The 22,800-nt window shown below is 44.1% G+C and overlaps 1 protein-coding gene across 1 annotated transcript in view; it reads left to right on the forward strand.

Annotated features, from left to right (window-relative positions):
- Positions 1–22,800, forward strand: part of WNT11 (Wnt family member 11) — a 43,322-nt gene that overhangs the window by 14,224 nt on the left and 6,298 nt on the right. Inside the window, exons 3-5 of the mRNA XM_081949979.1 lie at positions 13,400–13,635; positions 15,019–15,296; positions 17,053–17,345. Coding sequence (XP_081806105.1) covers positions 13,400–13,635; positions 15,019–15,296; positions 17,053–17,345 — 807 coding nt within the window. The remainder of the gene's footprint in view (positions 1–13,399; positions 13,636–15,018; positions 15,297–17,052; positions 17,346–22,800) is intronic.

Here is a 22,800-nt window from a genome sequence, read left to right on the forward strand (position 1 = left end):
TAAACCCCACTGAATTTAATTCGATTTAGGCGCAGGCTCCCACCCTCAAGAGTTTTTAGGATTTCTCTACGCCTGGAGGAGAGAATCCCAACAAAGGAATTGAGAAGGAATTTTCAAACAGACCAATAGGGGGCGCCCTTTGCAACAACAAGCACCCCACGCAGAGAAAAAGATGCTGGAATTGGCACCTGGCTTTAAATCCTCCAAATATCCATTTCTGTTGCACGAATTATTCCCCCGTCCCTCTTTAAAGGAGCAAAAAAGGAAAAAAAAAAGGAATAGCTTCAAGAAATATTTCTGCAAAATCTTCAGTCCCATTTAGGAATATCCTCAGGGGTTCTGCAGCAGCTCTCAACTGTGGGATTTTATAATTAGAATAGTATAGCATAGAATGGAATAGGTTAGAAAAAAAATAGAGTAGAGTAGAGTATGAGTAGACCAAAAAATAGAATAGTAGAGATTAGAATAGAATAGAATAGGTTAGAATAAAAAATAGAGTAGAGTAGGAGTAGAATAAAAAATAGAATGGTATAGAATAGTATAGTATAGAATAGGTTAGAATAGAAATAGAGTAGAGTAGAGTAGAGTAGAGTAGAGTAGAGTAGTATAGTATAGTATAGTATAGTATAGAATAGAATAGAATAGAATAAAAATAGAATAGGATAGAATAGAACAGAATAGAACAGGTTAGAATAAAAAATGGAATAGAGTAGAATAGAATAGAATAAAAATAGTATGTTATGGTATGGTTTGGAATAGAATAGAATAGAATTCTTTATTGGCCAAGTGTGATTGGACTCACAAGGAATTTGTCTTCGGTGCATAAGCTCTCAGTGTACATTAAAAAATACATTCACCAAGAATCATAAGGTACAACTGTTAGCAATAGTCATAGGATACTAAATAAGCAACCAAATCATACTAGGAAACAAATAAAACAATACAAATCGTAAAGATGCAAGCAACAAGGTTATAGCCATAAGTGGGAGGAGATGGGTGAGAGGAACAGGATTAATCTGTTATGGCAATGCAGACTTAATGAATCGTTTGACAGTGTTGTGGGAATTAGTTGTTTAGCAGAGTGATGGCATGCGGGAGAAAACTGCCCTTGTGTCTAGTTGTCTTGGGATGCAGTGCTCTATAGCGTCGTTTTGAGGGTAGGAGTTGAAACCATTGATGTCCAGGATGCGAGGGATCTGTAGATATTTTCACGGGCCTCTTTTTGACTCGTGCAGCGTACAGGTCCTCAACGGAAGGCAGGTTGGGAGCCCTTGTTTTTTCTGCAGTTCTGATTATCCGTTGAAGTCCGTGTCTGTCTTGTTGGGGTGCAGAGCCAAACCAGACAGTTATGGAGGTGCAGGTGACAGACTCAATCCTTCCTCTGTAGAACAGAATCAGAAGCTCCTTGGGCAGTTTGAGCTTCCTGAGTTGCCGCAGAAAGAACATTCTTTGTTGTGCTTTTTTGATGACGTTTTTGAGGTCCATTTTAAGATATGATAGAAACCTGAAGGTCTCTACTGTTGATACTGTGATATTATATTCTTTGGGAGCGCTTATATACCTTCAGGTAGTCCTAAACTGTTCGTTTAGTGACCGTTCAATGTTACAACAGCTCTTTTTTTATAAAAAAAAGGAAATTCTGACCAGTTTTTCACATTTATGACTGCTGCAGCATCTCCATGGTGACATGATCAAAATTCAGACGCTGGGCAACGGATTCATATTTATGGCGGTTGGAGTGTCCCGGGGTCAGGCGGTCTCCTTTTGTTTCTCCTTTTTTTTTTTACAAAAAGTTTATTATTTTTCCCTTTCAAATTCATTCACAGATATACACTCTTAGAATTACTATTAACATTTATCTATTCATCATTAATCTTTATCGTTATTTTCTTACAAATATATTAGAATACAGTTTGGGTCACTTTCTTGCCAATCCATGCCCCCATCTTATTTTGCAACAACCTTACTCCTTCCATCTTCTCAACCTCCCTTCTCTGCCTTCTTCTTTCTTCCTCTCCTTCCTCCCTTCTTCTTCCCCCCTCCTTCCTTCTCTTTCTTCCCCTCTCTCCTACTCTTAATTCCCCTCCCTTACTTCTTCTGCTTTACCCTTTCTTCCTTTCCCTCATCCTCCCTCCTTTCTTCTTCCCCTCTCTTTCTCCCTCCTCTCTTCTCCTCTTTCTTCCCCTCTCTCCTACTCTTAATTCCCCTCCCTTACTTCCTCTGCTTTACCCTTTCTTCCTTTCCCTCCTCATTCTTCCTCCTTTCTTCTTCCCCTCTCTTTCCCTCTCTCCTCCTCTCTTCTCTTCCTTCTTACCCTCTCTCCTCCTCTTAATCCCCCTCCCTTACTTCCTCTGCTTTACCCCTTTTTCCTTTCCATCCTCATCCTCCCCCTTTTCTGTTGTTGCCCTTGCTTATTTACTTTCTCTGATGAGTTCTCTGGGTGGCATTTCAGACATCAATTTTGGGCTCAATCGTGGTTGTAAGTTGAGGAATATGAAGAACGGTTGCAGGAACTGGGTATGTCCAGTTTAATGAAAAGAAGGACTAGGGGAGACATGATAGCATTGTTCCAATATCTCAGGGAATGCCACAAAGAAGAGGGAATCAAGCTATTCTCCAGAGTGCCTGAAGGCAGGACAAGAAGCAAAGGATTGAAACTAATCAAGGAGAGAAGCAACCTGGAATTAAGGAGAAATTTCCTGACAGTGAGAACAATTAATCAGTGGAACAACTGGCCTCCTGAAGTTGTGAATGCTCCAACATTGGATGTTAAATTGGGTCATGGAGAGGCCCACACAGGCTTAATGGTAACAACAGCTCTTTATTAAGTGCAAGAAGTGAGAACCATCCAGCGAAGGTTGAGTCTGACAGCAGCCCTTTTATAGGGAGTTGTCAGACCCTTCGACCAATAGGATTAAACCTCTGTTCCCACCGGAACAGAGGACCTGGGTGGAAACCACTGAAGTTAGAGCAGGTATCTAACACAGGAAGTTTTTAAGAAGATGTTAGACAACCATTTGTCTGAAATTGGTTTCCTGTTTGAGCAGGAGGTTGGGCTAGAAGACCTCCAAGGTCCCTTCCAACTCTGTTATTGTTTTCTATTCTCCAAAACACATGAAGGCAAGCCAAGAAACAACGGATGGGAACTCAGCAAGGAGAGAAGCAACCTAGAACTAAGGATAAATTTCCTGAGAGACAGAACAATTATCCAGTGGAACAACCTGCCTCCAGAGATTGTGGGTGCATCAACACTGGAGGTTTTTAAAGAGAGATTGGATAGACATCTATCTGAAATGGTATAGGCTGGGGCCTCCTGCTTGAACAGGGGGTCGGACTAGAAGACCTCCAAGTAAAAAGGACGTGGAGACTCTGGAAAGAGTGCAGAGAAGAGCAACAAAGAGGATGAGGGGACTGGAGGCTAAAACATATGAAGAACGGTTGCAGGAACTGGGTATGTTTAGCTTAAGAGAAAGAAGGACTAGGGGAGACATGATAGCAGTCTTCCGATATCTCAGGGGCTGCCCCAAAGAAGAGGGAGTCAAGTTATTCTCCAAGGCACCTGAGGGTAGAACAAGAAGCAATGGGTGGAAACTAATCAAGGAGAGAAGCAACTTAGAACTGAGGAGAAATTTCCTGACAGTTAGAACAATGAATCAGTGGAACAGAAGTTGCCTCCAGAAGTTGTGAATGCTCCAACACTGGAAGTCTTTAAGAAGATGTTGGATAGCCATTTGTCTGAGGTGAAGTAGGGTTTCCTGCGTAAGCAGGGGGTTGGACTAGAAGACCTCCAAGGTCCCTTCCAACTCTGTGATTCTATTCTTTTCTTCCCAACTCCATTATTCTGTATCCTTCAGAAGATCTGAAGAAGAAACAGACAACCTACAGGAGAAAGAGTATGAGTCTCTGGTTTAGGTTGGTAAAATATCTGGAGATCCTCGAGTCAAACAAAACCTGATACATTTTCACGGATGTGCTGTTTTGATTCCTGCTAGCAAAGCCCATCGTCCTCCACTGGGCTGAACTTCATTTGAAGTCCACCAAACAACGCCCGGCTGTTGGCTCAACGCCAGGCAATCCACAGCACTTTATATTTTACATGTGATTTGTTTAACCCAAAGTGTCTAGGTCACACTGCTCTCTTCGGAGTCATGAGTTTGCAAAGCCTGAAGAGTTGGCTTTTTCTTCAAAGACAAACTGTCTCCTCAGTTCGTTCCTCTAAAGCAGGGCTGTCCAAACTTGGGAATTTTAAGACATGGGGACTTCAACTCCCAGAATTCCCCAGCCAGCCAACAAATCTTAAAGTTCCCAAGTTTGGACAGCCCTGCTCTAAAGGCATCCAAGTTGGTTCTCTTTGTTCTGCTCCGGAGAACAAACCTTGTTTATCAAAGGCCAAGTATTCTGCCCTCTAATTTTCCTGCAAGGGGAAATCTATCTATCTATCTATCTATCTATCTATCTATCTATCTATCTATCTATCTATCTATCTATCCATCCATCCATCCATCCATCCATCCATATCCATCTATCCATCATCTATCCATCATCTATCCATCTATCCATCTATCCATCTATCTATCTATCTATCTATCTATCTATCTATCTATCTATCCATCCATCCATCCATCCATCCATCCATCCATCCATCCATCCATCCATATCTATCTATTTATCTATCTATCTATCTATCTATCTATCTATCTATCTATCTATCTATCATCTATCTGTTTTTCTATCTATCATCTATCTATCTATCTATCTATCTATCTATCTATCTATCCATCCATCGATCCATCGATCCATCCATATCCATCTATCCATCATCTATCCATCTATCTATCTATCTATCTATCTATCTATCTATCTATCTATCTATCTATCTATCTATCTATCATCTATCTGTTTTTCTTTCTATCTATCTATCTATCTATCTATCTATCTATCTATCTATCCATCCATCCATCCATCCATCCATCCATATCCATCTATCCATCATCTATCCATCATCTATCCATCTATCCATCTATCCATCCATCTATCCATATCTATTTATCTGTCTATTTTTCTTTCTATCTTTTTTCTATCTATCTAACCATATCTATCTATCTATCTATCTATCTATCTATCTATCTATCTATCATCTATCTATCTATCTATCTATCTATCTATCTATCTATCTATCTATCTATCATCTATCATCTATCATCTATCTATCTATCTATATCACATTGGTGCCAAGTAAATGCCAGCGAAGGTGTTAGAAACATGTTTGTTTGACTGAAGAGGGTCTTGATGCTCTCTGAGCTGAGTGGTTTTCTTGCAGACGTTTTGTTACCCGATTAGGTAACATCATCAGTGCCAGAAGGCAGTGAGGGTTTTACTCTGTGTTGATATACTAGTGGCTTGCTTGCAGAGAGCATACCCTACCCTCTTCTAGCAATGATGATGTTGCCTAGTTGGGTGATGAAATGTTCTTCCAATATCTCAGGGCTGCCCCAAAGAAGAGGGAGTCAAGTATTCTCCAAAACACCTGAGGACAGAACAAGAAGCAATGGGTGGAAACTAACCAAGGAAAGAAGCAACTTAGAACTAAGGAGAAATTTCTTGACAGTCAGAACAATTAATAGTGGAACAACTTGCCACCAGAAGTTTGAATGCTCCAACACTGGAGATTTTTAAGAGGATGTTGGATAGCCACTTGTCTGACCTGGTATAGGGTCTCCAGCTTGAATCTTGAAGGCTAAGAGTCACTTAACAGCTGTGGCAAAAAGGTCATAAACAGAGGCGCCATTCATCTTATCTGCGTAGCAGCAGAAATTGTGGTCATAAGTCGAGGAGTCTCTTTGGGTAGTTTGGAACAAATCGTTCCGAGAGGCGTACGCCGCTCAGTATTTCTGAAGGCGGATTTCTTCACGAAGTTCTCCATGTGGTCCCTTTGCACGTCCCTCATCTTCCTTCCCCCGATGGAAGGAAAACCATTTCCGAAGCTTTCTCTGCCCTGGCCTCTTTCTGATCCAAAGCGAATTTATTCTACTTGCCCAAAGCAATTAAGCTCTTACTAGATCCCTCCTTTGCCATGAGCGAGAGGTTTTCTTGACAGTCTCCCTAATGTTATTTGAAAACCCTGTCGCTATTGTTGAAATTTAATTTGACACTTGTTTATATTACCAGCGGAAACACTGAAGAACAGTAATAACTTCTTTTAACCCTTCCTTGTTTAATGGAAACCCAGATGGGACTATGCATAATTCAAAAAGAAAGGGGAGGGAAGGGAAGGAAGGAAGAAAGGAAAGGAAAGAACAAAAAACTCCTGAATTTTATGGTTAGGTTGTTTTCTTCTTCTTCTTCTTCTTCTTCTTCTTCTTCTTCTTCTCCTCCTCCTCCTCCTCCTCCTCCTCTGCCTTTTCTCCTTCTCCTCCCCCTCCTCCTTCTTCTTCACCACCTCCTCCCCCTCCCCTCCTTCTCCTTCCTCTCCTTCTTCTTCCCCTCCTCTCCACACCTCTTCCTCCTCCTTCAGCGCCTCCTCCCCCCTCCTCCTCCTCCTCCTCCTCCTCCTCCCTCTTCCCCTTTTCCTCCTCTCCCCTTCTCCTCCTCCACTTCCTCCTCTCCTCTTCCTCCTCTCCTCCTCCCCCCTCCTCTTCTTCTCCTCCTCCTACCCCCTCCTTCTCGTTCTTCTCCTCCTCCTTCCTTTCCTTCTCTCCTCCTCCTCCTCCTCCTCTTCTTCCCCTTCTCCTCCTCTCCCTCTCACCTTCTCCTCCTCCTCTTCTCCTCCTCCTCCTCTTCCTCCTCCTGATTCTCCTTCCTCGCCATCTCCTCCCCCCTTTTCCTTCTCCCCCTCCCCTCTCTCGCAGTTCAAGGGGACTCTGAGCAGCTCTTATGCCTCATCACCCAAGAAATATGGGAACAAACAAATCTCTCCAAGCCAAGAGACTTTCACACAAATTCTCGTCTCCTTGGAAGGCAAAGCCAAAAGGAAATTCTTTTTTCATCAGGCTGAACAAAACTTGGCAGGGGAAAAAAAAGCTGCAGGAGTTTTTGCCGCAGCACCAATAGTGGGATAGATGGAATAAAAATTAGGCATGAAGCAGATTCCCAAACTCTGAAGAATGTGGGCAGACAATAAATAAAAGGCGCCTGTGAAATTCACTGGTGCTCTTTCATACTTTTTGCTGCTTAAATCTTCATTCTTCAATTCTTAAATGGAGGAATATTAATGCAGGGAAAATATATTATTTTAGATGTCTGTAGAGATAAGGGACGTGGTGGCTCAGGGACTAAGACACTGAGCTTGTTGATCAGAAAGATTGGTGGTTCAGCAGTTCGAATCCCTAGCGCCGCGTAACAGAGTGAGCTCCTGTGACTCGTCCCAGCTTCTGCCAACCTAGCAGTTCAAAAGCATGTAAAGAATGCAAGTAGAAAAATAGGAACCACCTTTGGTGGGAAGGGAACAGCGTTCCGTGCGGCTTCAGCATTGAGTCATGCCGGCCACATGACCACGGAGACGTCTTCGGATAGCGCTGGCTCTTCGGCTTTGAAACGGAGATGAGCACCGCCCCCTAGAGTCGGGAATGACTAACACAGATGTGCAAGGGGAACCTTTACCTTTTAAATATTCTCAGTCATCCAGATCAAGGTTATCCCAAAGGTAACCTTATTCCTTTTTCAGGAAGGAACCTCACTTTCTGTTTTTCTTTCTTTTGAAGACATTTTGCTTCTCATCCCCGAAGCTTCTTCAGCTCTGACTTTTGTTTTTCAAAAGAAAAAAAACCAGAAAGTCCCATTGCCTCCTGAAAAAAGCACCTTTGGGGACAACCGTGACCTGGATGACGGAGAATCTCTACAGACTTTTAGCTGTACAATTTGGGGTGAAGACCCTTGGAATGAGGTAGAGAGATAATGAGTCAATTGCCCAGCATTTGAATTTTGATCTTATGATCATGGGGATGCTTCAACAGTTGTAAGTGTGGAAAATGGTCACAATGCGTGCCTCTCTTTCTCCTGGTGCCCCCCAAGACCCAGGGGATTACAATTCCCATCATTGCCAACCGACGTGATGGGAATAATGAGGACATCGTCCCCAATCTCTAGATCCGAGAGAAGAACCCTTGATAGAAATGGTGTTTCTTATTTAAAAGTTTGGAAACAAGAGTCAGCAATGAAAGACGATCAGAGGCTGCATTTATCCATCGCCCGCCAGCTCCTCAAAGCATGTCTGATTCAATTAAAAACAGGGAAACCCAAGAAGGGACTGAAATGCTTGGTTTGTTTTCACACGGCAAGATGTTCCTCTTCCCAATCACCAGTCAGTTCCCCTCCTCGGAAAGTCTTGATTCAAAGGGTCGGTGCCTCCCTTTTCCCCAAATTCCTGGCTATTCTTTCGCAACTTTTACCAAAGCTTTGGGGCCCCTCTTGAAAAGATAATAGATAAACGAGATAGACAGACAGAGATATAGATAAATGAGATGGATAGATGGATAGATAGATAGATGATGGATGGATAGATAGATAGATAGAGATAGATAGGTAGATAGATAGATGATAGATAGATAGATAGATAGATAGATGATAGATGATAGATGATAGATGATAGATGATAGATGATAGATAGATAGATAGATAGATAGATAGATAGATAGATAGATAGATAGATAGATGATAGATAGATAGAGATAGATAGATAGATAGATAGATAGATAGATAGATGATAGATAGATAGATAGATAGATAGATAGATAGATAGATGATAGATAGATATAGATAGATGATAGATGATAGATAGATAGATAGATAGATAGATAGATAGATAGATAGATGATAGATAGATGATAGATAGATATAGATAGATAGATGATAGATGATAGATGATAGATAGCTAGATAGATGATAGATAGATAGATAGATAGATAGATAGATAGAGATAGATAGATAGATAGATGATAGATAGATATAGATAGATAGATGATAGATGATAGATAGATAGATAGATAGATAGATGATAGATAGATATAGATTGATAGATGATAGATGATAGATGATAGATAGATAGATAGATGGATAGATAGATAGATAGATAGATAGATAGACAGACAGACAGACAGACAGACAGACAGACAGACAGACAGATATAGAGATATAGTTATAGAGATAAATGAAGAGAGAGAGAGAGAGAGAGATAAAATGGATGGATGGATGGATGGATACAGGTAGGTAGGTAGGTAGGTAGGCAGGTAGATAGATAGAGATAAATGGATAGATAGATAAATAGATTAATAGATAGATAAATGATAGACAGATAAATAGATACAGATTGATCGAATAGATAAATAGATATAGATAAGAGATAGATAGATAGAAACAAATCAATACAATACAATAGCAGAGTTGGAAGGGACCTTGGAGGTCTTCTAGTCCAACCCCCTGCCTAGGCAGGAAACCCTATACCGTTCCAGACAAATGGCTATACAACATCTTCTTAAAAACCTCCAGTGTTGGGGCATTCACAACTTCTGGAGGCAGGTTGTTCCACTGATTAATTGTTCTGTCAGGAAATTTCTCCTCAGTTCTAAGTTGTTTCTCTCCTTGATTAGTTTCCACCCATTGCTTCTTGTTCTGCACTCAGGTGCCTTAGAGAATAGTTTGACTCCCTCTTCTTTGTGGCAACCCCTGAGATATTGGAAGACTGCTATTATGTCTCCCCTAGTCCTTCTTTTCATTAAACTAGACATACTCAGTTCCTGCAACTGTTCTTCATATGTTTTGATTCTTTCTAGAGTCTCCACATCTTTTCTACATCGTGGTGACCAAAACTGAATGCCGTATTCCAAGCGTGGCCTTACCAAGGCCTTATAAAGTGGTATTAACCCTTCACGTGATCTTGATTCTCTCCCTCTGTTGATGCAGCCTAGAACTGTGTTGGCTTTTTTGGCAGCTGCTGCACACTGCTGGCTCCTGTTTAAATGGTTGTCCACTAGGACTCCAAGATCCCTCTCCCAGTTACTACTATTGAGCAAGGTATCAACTATACTGTATCTGTGCATTTCGTTTTTCTTGCTTAAATGTAGAACCTTTTACTCTTTTCACCATTGAATTTCATTTTATTAGATAGTGCCCAATGTTCAAGTTTGTCAAGATCCTTCTGTATCTTGAGTCTTTATCTTCTGGAGTGTTGGCTATTCCTGCCATCTTGGTGTCATCTGCAAATTTGATGAGTTCCCCATTTATTCCCTCATCCAAATCATTGATGAAGATGTTGAAGAGTACTGGGCCTAAAACAGAGCCTTGGGGTACTCCACTGCATATCTCCCTCCATGTAGATGCCGTTCCATTGAGAACTACACGTTGAGTGCGGTTGGTCAGCCAGTTACGAATCCATCTGGTGGTGATGCTGTCTAACCCACATTCTTCTACTTTATCTAGTAGTAGGTTATGGTCTATCTTATCAAATGCCTTACTGAAGTCCAAGTAAACTATATCGACGGCATTCCTCTGGTCCACTAATTTTGTCACTTTGTCAAAGAATGCAATAAGATTAGTCTGGCATGATCTGTTTTTGACAAACCCATGTTGGCTTTTGGCTATTACTTTGTTTACTTCTAGGTGTTCGCTAATTCATTGCGATTCTTTTCCAGAATCTTTCCTGGTATTGAGGTCAGGCTGATAGGTCTGTAGTTTCCTGGATCTATTTTTTTTTCCTTTTTTGAAGATGGGAACCACATCAGCTCTTTTCCAGTCCTCTGGTAGTTCCCCAGTGCTCCAGGATCTCTGAAAGATATAATTCAGTGGTTCTGAGATCTCGTCTGCCAGTTTCTTCAGAACCCTGGGGTGTAATCCATCCGGTCCTGGTGATTTGAACTCGTCTAGGGTAGACAGGTGCTCACTTACCATTTTCTTCCCTATTTCAATTTGTGTTCCTAATCTGATTTTTGTGGTGCTGCTTTTGATAGGTTGGACTGTTTTATCCCTTTGTGTAAAGACAGATGCAAAACATGAGTTAAATAGTTCTGCTTCCTCCCTGTTGCTTGTCACCTTCTTGCCCCTTTCTCCCAGCAATGGACCAATTGTTTCCTTAACCTTTTTCTTGTTTTTAACATGTTGGAAGAAGCTTTTTTTTGTTATTTTTTACTTTTGTGGCAAGCCTTTCTTCATTGTGAGCCTTAGCTTTCCTCACTGCATCTTTACAGGCTCGGGCTATTTGCTGATATTCTGCCTTAGCTATGTCCCCCCCTTTCCACTTTTTATACTTAACTTTTTTGTCTTTCAATTTGTCAGAGAGTTCTTTACGCAGCCATGCTGGTTTCTTTTGGGAGCTGTTATTTTTCTTCTTCATTGGTATTGTGCTAGACTGAGCTTTTGTAATCTCATTTTTCAAAATTTCCCAAGCTTCTTGAGATGGATGGATAGAAATAGATAAATAGATAGAGACAGATTGATCGAATAGATAAATAGATATAGATAGGTGATAGATAGATAGATAGATAGATAGATAGATAGATAGATAGATAGATAGATAGATAGATGATAGATAGATAGATGATAGATAGATAGATATAGACAAGATGGATGGATGGGGAGAGAGAGAGAGGGAGGGAGGGAGGGAGAGAGAGAGAGAGACTTCTGAGAGAGGGACACAGACAGAGAGAGACAACATATTTTTACATCATTAAATTTCATTTTGTTAGATAGGGATCACGATAGCTAGATAGGAATTTCATCTTGTTAGAAGCGGGTCGGGGTGGAAAAATAATCTTTTCCTAGTCAGAGGAGAGTCATCTTCGCGGCCTGCCAATCAGCCATTTGTTCTCCCCAGAGAAGGGAAGTCCTCTTCGTAATAAAGTTGGAAAAAGAAAATGGAGCTGTTGGCAAGAACTGAGAACAACTCTGGTCATTTGGGAGCATGTTAGAAAAATGATCAGATTTCTCTGTCCACACGAAGACGGCGGCCGATGGTTACATTTCACAGCCGTTCCAATTTTGGCTCATCCGAAGTAACTTCAGGGTTATTCCCAATTGGGAAAGGACCCTCAAATCAACCCCATCATGCTTGTAGTAGAGCCTCTCTCTTAGCCATGTGGAACGAACACATGTTCTTCCGATCACATCCGTGGGCTCACTTCCATCTGGCAGGCTTGGAGGTCGACGGTGGTCCTTAATGGATGGACTTTATGGCCGAAGGAAATGGGTTTTTTTTTAATAGCCTCGGTTAAAGTCCTGGATTAGAGGAGGCTTCGATCCAAGGCTTTTTAGCAAACTTTTCCAATTAAGTGGAATCCGGAACCCAAGCAGTCTTCCATCTTGCTAGGATGACCCATCATCCTCTCCCCCCAAAAGCCTGCCAACTTCTGACTTTTTAAAAAAATGGCAAAGAAGGCTAAACGTGCCAGAGATTATTAACCAAGGTACCTGCAGTATATATCTGTTAGTTAAATATCTCTCTCTCTCTCTCTCTCTATATATATATATATATATATATATATATGTATGTATGTATGTATGTATGTATGTATGTATGCATGCATGCATGTATGTATGTATGTATTGTGTCACAACCCCTGGTATGCCCAAATATGGGAGGGAACACACTGCTTCCCTTTTCTGTCCTTCGGCTCACTCCAGGAGACCATCCAGGCAGAAAACCATATTTTTAATGTTGCCTTTGTTACATTTGTGTTGTATTTGTGCTGATAAATAAATAAAGGGAGACTAGTATAGATCTATTTCAAGCTATTTAGCTCTCATCAGCTACCTTACTGGTTCAAATCCCAGTAAGAGTATGGCTAGCTGATGAGAGCTAAATAGCTTGAAATAGATCTATACTAGTCTCCCTTTATTTATTTATCAGCACAAATACAACACACACACATACACAAATATATCTGCAAGAGAGATAGAGAGATAGAGATAGTGAGAGAGAGAGAGAGAGAGAGATTTAACTAATAGATCTATCTATCTGTCTATCATTATCATTTATCTATCTGTCTGTGTCTGTCTGTCTATCTTATCTATATTTTAAGATACAGAAGGATCTTGACATTGGGCACTATCTAACAAAATGAAATTCAAGGCCTTGGTAAGGCCACACTTGGAATATGGCATTCAGTTTTGGTTGCCACGATGTAGAAAAGATGTGGAGACTCTAGAAAGAGTGCAGAGAAGAGCAACAAAGAGGATTAGGGGACTCGAAGCTAAAACATATGAAGAACGGTTGCCGGGTTCAACAGAATTATCGGTTATATATCAACAGGTTATATCAACAGATTCTTGCATCCCTCTTCAAAGTGCCAAATTATTCTCCTCCCTTGGGTGGGTGGGGGGTGTCTCCTCCAGTGTCCCCTGGCAGTTCTCCTTCTGGAGATGGTTCTTGCAGCTGGCTGGCTCACCAGGTGGCCTCCTTTCCTTTTTTCAGAGCTTTGTTCAAGACTCCTTCGGCTTTGGCCTTGAACCAGAGCCAGCACTGCAAGCAGCTGGAAGGGCTGGTCGTTTCTCAAGTCCAACTGTGCCGCAGCAACTTGGAGCTGATGCAGACGATTATCCAGGCTGCCCGTGAGGTCATCAAGACGTGCCGGAAAGCCTTTTCCGACATGCGGTGGAATTGCTCGTCCATCGAGCGAGCTCCAAATTACTTGCTGGATTTGGAGAGAGGTAAAAAGGCTGGGTGGGTGGGAGAGAAAGTCTTCCCAAAATTTTCCAGACCTATTTGAAACCGGGCTGTGGGACAGATGGCCGAGCGCATGCAATGCATGCGTGAAGCTCCACTTGCGCGAGGGGAGGGCGCTTGCACTCACACGTGAAACGGCCAGGGCAAGAGGGTGCTAGCCCTGGCACATGAAGTTCCACTTGGGCGAGCACAAGTGCCTGCCCTTGGCATGCAAATTCGTGTGAGAGGAGGGCCCGTACACCTGCCACTTGCACGAATGGAGATGCGCGCAGGCACACACACTGATGCTGGACCAGGCCTGGATGATGTGTGATAGCAATAGCACTTAGACTTCTATACCGCTTCACAGAGCTTTACAATCCTCTCTGAGCAGTTTATGTAATCAACCTCTCGCCCCCAACAATTGGGGTCCTCATTTTATCCACCTTGGAAGGACGGAAGGCTGAGTCAACCTTGAGCCAGTCAGAATTGAACACTTGGCTGTGAGCAGAATTAGCCTGCAATACTCATTCTAGCCACTGTGCCATCATGGCTCCTTCCTTCCTTCCTTCCTTCCTTCCTTCCTTCCTTCCTTCCTTCCTTCCTTCCTTCCTTCCTTCCTTCCTTCCTTCCCAATAGACATATACTGCTTCACAGTGCTTTTATAGCCCTCTCTAGGCAGTTTACAGAGTCAGCCTCTTGCCCCCAACAATCTGTGTCCTCATTTGACCCACCTCAGGAGGACGGAAGGCTGAGTCAACCTTGAGCTAGTCAGGATCCAACTGCTGGCAGTCGGCAGAGTTAGCTTGCAATACTGCATTGTAACCCCTGCGCCATCAGGGCTTTTAATTAGATAGATAGATAGATAGATAGATAGATAGATAGATAGATAGATGGATGGATGGATGGATGGATGGATGGATGGATGGATGGATGGATGGATGGATGGATGGATGGATGATAGATAGATAGATAGATAGATAGATAGATAGATAGATATAAGATAGATATAAGATAGATAGATATACAATAGAGATAGATATACAATAGAAAGATAGAGATAGAAAGATAGATAGATAGATAGACAGACAGACAGATATGCACAGACAGACAGACAGACAGACAGACAGCAATAGCACTTAGACCTACCACTTCACAGTGCTTTCCAGCCCTCTCTAAGCGGTTTACAGAGTCAGCCTCTTTCCTCCAACAATCTGGGTCCTCATTTGACCCACCTCGGAAGGATGGGAGGTTGAGTCAACCTGGAGCCTGGTGAGATTCGAACTGCCAAATTTCAGGCAGCCGGCAGTTGGCAGAAGTAGCCTGCAGTACTGCGCTCTAACCACTGTGCCACCGAGGCTCTTACCTGTTGTCGCTCTCTTTCCCAGGTACCAGGGAGTCTGCTTTCCTCTACGCTCTCTCCGCCGCAGCCATCAGCCACACCATCGCCCGAGCCTGCACCACCGGGGACCTCCCTGGCTGCTCCTGCGGTCCCATCCCAGGTGAGACCCCTGGACCTGGGTATCGCTGGGGAGGATGTGCTGACAACCTCAACTATGGTCTTGTCATGGGGTCCAAATTTTCAGATGCTCCCATGAAGATGAAAAAATCAGGATCACAAGCCAATAAGCTGATGCATCTACACAACAGTGAAGTAGGGAGACAGGTAACCGATCCAAGAGGGTTGTTGTCATTGTGCAATCATCAAATTGGGGGTTGGACCAGAGGGGAAATACAGCAGGTTCTGATAGGTTCTGGAGAACTGGTAGCGGAAATTTTGAGTAGTTCGGAGAACCGGTAGCGGAAATTTTGAGTAGTTCGGCGAACCGGCAAATGCCACCTCTGGCTGGCCCCAGAGTGGGGTGGGAGTGGAGATTTTGCAGTATCCTTCCCCTGCCATGCCCACCAAGCCATAACGCCCACCAAGCCACACCCACAGAACCGGTAGTAAAAAATAATGAATTTCACCACTGGGTTGGACACACGAATAGTTTTGTGTAGTGATTAAGTTGCCGCCTTAGAAACCAGCTGGGAAGGTTTGCATGTAGCAACTGTGCGACCCTGGGGACGCTACAACCGTCCTAAGTACATGCCAGTTGCCAAGCCTCCGAATTTTGATCAGGTGACCCTGGGAGGTTGGGGTGTGTGTGCTGTAACGGTTGTAAGTGGGAGGACTCATTTTGGTGGCTCGTTTTTTTCTAAGTCACTTTAGTCCAGGGGTCAGCAAACTTAAACACTCAAAGAGCCACAACGGTCCTAACCAGAAGCCCCCCCCATTCAATTCTGGAGCCAACCGGAAGTCCGGTTCCCCCACCATAGAGTCTCCTCCTCATGCAGCGTCCTTTTTCCTCTGCTAACCGGAAGTCTAGTTCTCCCACCATAGAGTCTCCTCCTACCGCTGCCTTCTTTTTCCTCTACCTGTCCTATCTGAAAGCCCTATCAATTGTGGAGCCGACTGGCGACAGGGAGGCGCAGCAGAGGGATGGAAGAGCCCACATGCGGGTCCAGAGCCGCGGGTTGCCGACTCCTGCTTTAGTCAGAGCCTTAGAGCAGGGGTGTCAAACCCCGTATCCAGCCCAGGGTGCTTAGATCTGGCCCAGAGAAGACGGGGGTCAAGCTATTCTCCAAAGCCCCTGAAGGCAGGACAAGAAGCAATGGGTGGAAACTAATCAAGGAGAGAAGCAGCCCAGAACTATGGAGAAATTTCCTAACAGTGAGAACAGTTGGTCTCACTGGAATGGCTCACCTCAGGTGCACCATCACTGGAGGTCTTCAAGAACTTGAACAGCCCTTCGTCGGGAAGGACTAGGGGGACATGATAGCAATCTTCCAATATTTGAGGGTGCTGGTACCAAGAAGAGGGGGGTGTCAACTTATTCTCCAAAGGTCCAGAAGACAAGACAAGAAATAATGGATGGAAACTGATCAAGGAGAGTTCCAGTGTAGAACTAAGGAGAAATTTCCTGAGAGTCAGGACAATTAATCAGTGGAACAACTTGCCTCCAGAAGTTGTGAATGCTCCAACACTGAATAACAGAAGAGAATAAGAAGAGTTGGAAGGACCTTGGAGGTCTTCTAGTCCAACCCCCTGCTCAGGCAGGAAACCCTACACCACTTCAGACAAATGGTTCTCCAATTTCTTCTCAAAAACTTTCAGTGTTGGAGCATTCACAACTTCTGGAGGCAACGTTGTTCCACTGATTGACTGGGCTGGTCTAAGGCTCTACGGTCTATGCCTTGAGCAGGGGGTTGGACTAGAAGACCTCCCAGGTCCCTTCCAGCCTTAGGAGCCTAGGTTCTCCCATTCTGAGGACAGGAAGTTGTGTACCCTGGCAGGCATGTCACCAAGCACGTTGTATGTTGTTGGCAGAAAGAATGGACGATTCCTTCAACGTTCTTCTCTTGCTGTTTTTTCCCCACAGTCTCTGAAGGCTTCCTTGGAGATGAAATGCAAGTGTCATGGAGTATCTGGCTCCTGTTCCATCAAGACTTGTTGGAAGGGCCTCCAAGACTTGAAGGACATTGCTCTGGATTTAAAAAACAGATACCTTTCGGCCACCAAGGTTGTCCATCGACCCATGGGCACTCGCAAACACCTGGTGCCCAAGGAACTTGATATCCGTCCCGTGAAGGAATCTGAGCTGGTTTACTTGCAGAGTTCTCCTGATTTCTGCATGAAGAACGAGAAAGTGGGCTCCTACGGCACGCAGGACAGGTAAGGAGTGTCCAGGTGTGGGCATGGATGGCTCTTCTTATTCTAGGCTGCATCAACAGAGGGAGAGAATCAAGATCACGTGAAGTGTTAATACCACTTTATAAGGCCTTGGTAAGGCCACACTTGGAATACGGCATTCAGTTTTGGTCACCACGACGTAGAAAAGATGTGGAGACTCTAGAAAGAGTGCAGAGAAGAGCAACAAAGATGATTAGGGGACTGGAGACTAAAACATATGAGGAACGGTTGCAGGAACTGGGTATGTTCAGCTTAAGAGAAAGAAGGACTAGGGGAGACATGATAGCAGTGTTCCAATATCTCAGGGGTTGCCACAAAGAAGAGGGAGTCAAGCTATTCTCCAAAGCATCTGAGGGTAGAACAAGAAGCAATGGGTGGAAACTAATCAAGGAGAGAAGGAACTTAGAACTGAGGAGAAACTTCCTGACAGAACAATGAATCAGTGGAACGATTTGCCACCAGAAGTTGTGAATGCTCCAACACTGGAAGTTTTTAAGAGGAGATTGGACAACCATTTGTCTGAAGTGGTGTAGGGTTTCCTGCCTGGGCAGGGGGTTGGACTAGAAGACCTCCAAGGTCCCTTCCAACTCTTTAATTCTATTCTATTCATCACTGGAGGCTTTCAAGAAGAGACTGGACTGCCATCTGTCAGAAATGGAGTAGGATCTCCTGCTTGGATGGGTGGGGGTGGGGGGGTGGGCTCGATGACCTACAAGGTCCCTTCCAACTCTGATCATTTGTAAACATCTGGAGGGCAGCTGCCTGAGTCTGATGCTTAGGCTGAATGATGTCCTAATGTACGCTTCTCCAGCTATCCTGCAAGTTCGTTGCCTTAATATTTTGCTTTTCGCCTGGACAATTTCTGCGTTTTGGACAAACGCTCCTTGTCTTTGGCCAAACAAAAGTCTTCGAATTGGGGCAGTCCCACGGCGAATAGGCAGGGATCCAGCTGGCCTGGAAGAGGTCCAAGAGAACCGTTTACATCTGGGGCGCACTCTGGATTCAGACTATCTGAGATCTCCCAATGCATGTTTATTTCTTTTGAATTTATGTTCTCCGGGTGAAGTTTCCTTCTGGGGAATGCGGCTTTGCAGAGTTGTCGGCTTGGACCTCAGCCTCCCTCAGTTAGGCTGATGTGTTGGCACAGCTGGAGGTCACACCCAGAAAGACTCCTACCAGCCCTTCGATATAGGCCAGGCCAAGAAATGTTAGCCAAGCCTCTTGTGTAAATCCAGTACAGATAATCCTCGACTTACGGCCACAATTGAGCTCCAGAATTTCTGTGTGCTCGGTGAGATGGTTGTGAAGTGAGTTTTGCCCCGTGTTACGACCATTCTCTCCACTGTTGTTAAGTGAATCACGGCGGTTGTTAAGTCAGTTACATGGTTGTTGAATGAATCCGGCTTCCCCGTTGATATGGCTTGTCAGAAGGTCGCAAAAGGGGATCACGTGACCCACCAGGACACTGCAACCGTCATAAATATGAGTCAATTGCAAAGTGTTTGAATTTTTATCATGTGACCACAGGGATAATACAATAGCAGAGTTGGAAGGGACCTTGGAGGTCTTCTAGTCCAACCCCCTGCCTAGGCAGGAAACCCTATACCGTTTCAGACAGATAGCTATCCAACATCTTCTTAAAGACTTCCAGTGTTGGGGCATTCACAACTTCATGCTGCAATGGTAGTACAGTAAGTGTGAAAAATGGTCATAAATCACTTTTTTCAGTGCTGTTGTAACTTCAGTCACTAAACAAATGGGTGTAAGTAATTTCTTTAACACGCTCTGATGCTAAAGAGTTCTACTCCCCCTCCCCACCTGAAAAGAATTCTGTTCCATCTGCCAGTTGCCTTATATTAACCAAGCCCGAACGCATAGTTTCGCAGCGTCGCACAGGTATCCAGCTAGTTCTACATACGTTTACGTGATGGTCTTTGATTACATATCTCATTGTTTACAAATGGGACTTCCAGAGTCCAGAAATTATTATTGAGAATGGATTTTACATTACGTGTCCACAAAGTGATGTCGAGTCAGGCTGGATTTGAAAGCAGACCAGAATATTTGACTCGATAAACCCATTTTTTTTTACCTCTGGCCAAATAACTTCGTTTAAAGTATGAGCAAGCCTTACTACAAGCCTGTAGTAAGGCTCGCTCATACTTTTAAACGAAGTTATTTGGCGAAGGAAGAGAAAAAGTGTGAGGATGTGCAAAATATATACGTTCACACTTCCCAGATGTAGAAAAACACGACGTGAATGTGGATATTTTCCAATTGGCTCAATCAATCCCTCAGGCACCTCCAATATTTTGGGCTATGAAAATCTCCACTTTTCCTAAAATGTGGGTTTGGCCGTTAATAGGCCTGTTTGGCTGAAAGAATCGTAAAGTAATTCCAAACTTTGTTCTGAGGTGTTTTTCCTTCCACTTTCCCTTCTGTTTGGCCTTGCCTTGTTCTCCCTTCTCCTCCCTCCTTTCCTTCCCTTATTTCCTATTTTTATTTATTTACTTATTGGTATCCTGCCTTTATTATTTTTATAAATGACTCAAGGCGGCAAAACCAAACAATATTTCTCTCCCCTCTGATTTCCCCTCCACAATAACAATGATATGTGGTGGATTCGGTTGAGAGGGAGACCAAGGTTACCAAGCCAGCTTTCGTGCCTAAGGTGGGACTAGAACTCACCGTCTCCTGGTGATTGGCCCAAAGTCACCTACCCAGCTTTCATGCTTAAGGCAGGTCTAGAATTCAATGTCTCCTGGTTTTTAGCCTTCCCTCCTTCCCTCTCTTTCCATTCCCATCTTCTTCCTTCCTTCCTTATTCCCTCGTTCCCTCCCTCATTTCCATTTCCCCCTCCTTCCTTCCTTCCTCCCTCCCTCCTTCCCTTCCTCCCTCTCTCTATCCCTTCCATCCATCCTTATGTATCCTCCCTCCCTCATTTCCATTTGCTTCCTTCTCCCTCCTTCCCTTCCTCTCTTCCTTTTCCATTTACCCTTCTGTGTCCTTCCTTCCTCCCTCCCATCTATCCTTATGTCTCCTCCCTCCCTCTCTTCCTCCATTCCCTTTCCTCCCTTCCTCCCTCCCTCTCTTTCTCTTTCATCCATCCATCCTTATATATCCTCCTTCCCTCATTTCCATTTGCTTGCTTCCTTCTCCCTCCCTCCCTCCCTCTCTTCACTTCCTCTCTTCCTCTTCCATTTACCCTTCTGTCTCCTCCTTCCCTCCCATCCATCCTTATGTCTCCTCTCTCCATCCTTTCCATTTCCCTTTCCTCCCATCTCCCTCCCTCCTTCCCTCCCTCCCTCTCTCTATCCCTTCCATCCATCCTTATGTATCCTTCCTCCCTCATTTCCATTTGCTTCCTTCTCCCTCCTTCCCTTCCTCTCTTCCTTTTCCATTTACCCTTCTGTGTCCTTCCTTCCTCCCTCCCATCTATCCTTATGTCTCCTCCCTCCCTCTCTTCCATTCCCTTTCCTCCCTTCCTCCCTCCCTCTCTCTTTTTCTTTCATCCATCCTTATGTATCCTCCTTCCCTCATTTCCATTTGCTTGCTTCCTTCTCCCTCCCTCCTTCCTTCCCTTTCTCTCTTCCTCTTCCATTTACCCTTCTGTCTCCGCCCTCCCATCCATCCTTATGTCTCCTCCCTCCCTCTCTTCCTCCATTCCCTTTCCTCCCTTCCTCCCTCCCTCCTTCCCTTCCTCCCTCTCTTTCTCCCTTCCATCCATCCTTGTCTCCTCCCTTTCTCCCTCCATTCCTCTCCTCCATTCACCCTTCTGTCTCCTCCCTCCCTCTCTATACCTCCCTTCTTCCCTCCTTTCTGCCTCTCTCTCTCTCTCTCTCTCTCTCTTTGACTCTCCCTTCTGCCTGGCAGCTGAAGAAAGGGCTTTCCCCCTTTTGTCTGCAAACAGGGCCTGGGGGAGCACCTCAAGTCGGGGGTGTCCGAGCTACGACGCTGCCAAAACACGCACCCTCTCCTCCTTCTCAAGCCCCCCTTTGTCTCCCTCCTTCCATCTGCTCCATTCACTTTGATATGTCACTGGGGCAGGGGATGGGTTGACGGCTGGAATACAGACATAAATGCAGAATATGAGAGTTTGCCTGAATCTATTAATCACACCTGTCAAGGTATCCCAGGTTTTATTCCCCTCTGCATTTTGCTCTTAAAATTGCTTGCAGGAGGGCAGGCTGTCTGAACCCCTCGTCTCATCCTTATGCATCGTGTAGAGATGGCCTCGATTTGCGGCCGTTCATTTAGCGACCATTCAAAGATACGACAGCCCTGGAAAAAAAGCGCCGGACAACCGTTTTTCACCCTTAACGACCATTGAAGCATTCCCCAGCGCCACGAGATCAAAAGCAGGGCATAAGAACGTGGAAATGTACAGATTAGGTCAGGGAAGCATCCAAGTGAGTTGGGGCATTTCAAAAGTTTGCGGAGAAATTTAGAGGTCAAAAAAAGCAGATCGGAATCATGATAAGGCAGCGATAAGGGAAGGGAAGATTGAGCTCTGTTTCCCCTTCCGTTTCCTTACCTTACACAGGTAGTCCTCCACATACGACCACAATCGAATCCAAATGTTCTGTTGCCAAAGTGAGACGGTTTTTAAGTGAGCGTTGCCCGGTTTTGCGACCTTTCTCCCCGCAAGCTGTTAAGCGAATCCCTGCCGTTGTTAAATGAGTAGCATGGTGGTTTAAAGTGAATCCAGTTTCCAAATGGACTTTGCAAAACCTCCAAATTTTGCAGAAATGGCAGAACTGACCTGTCAGAGAACAAACGATATTTATGGGGGGTTTGGGAATGGGAATTCCGTTCATGGGAATGTGGTTTATTGCAAAAGGGAATAAGCAGGCTGTGGATGGATCGATGTTGGAAAGCAAGATCTGTTTAATCCACTGAATTCGATATGCAGCAGGATGGAGAGCTATTTTTTTCAACTAGGCTTTGAAAAAATGACCTAAAAAGAGGAATTGAGAGGAAGGGAGATTGGAGAGAAAAAAATCAAAATAAAGAGGAGAAGGAAAGATAAAGGTTGCAACCTCCTTAAGCACCGAAAAGTGTGTGTTTCTTGGTTTGTCGAGCACCAAAAGGCAGGACAAGAAGGATGGATGGAAACCAATCAAGGAGAGAAGCAACCTCGAACTAAGGAGAAATTTTCGAACAGTGAGGACAATTAACCAGTGGAACGACTTGCCACCAGAAGTTGTGTGGGTGCTCCATCACTGGAGGTTTTCAAAAAGAGACTGGACAACCATTTGTCAAGCAGGGTCTCCTGCGTCAACATGGGGGTTGGACTAGATGACCTCCAACATCCCTTGTCCCAAAGGTGCTTTTTCAGGAGGCAACTGGATTTCCTTGTTTTTCTTTTCTTTTGAAGGCGTTTCGCTTCTCATCCAAGAAGCTTCTTCAGCTCTGACTGGATGGTGGGGAATGGAAG

Source organism: Natrix helvetica, assembly GCF_964273705.1.
Source record: "Natrix helvetica genome assembly, chromosome: 4".
Lineage (NCBI taxonomy): Eukaryota > Metazoa > Chordata > Lepidosauria > Squamata > Natricidae > Natrix > Natrix helvetica.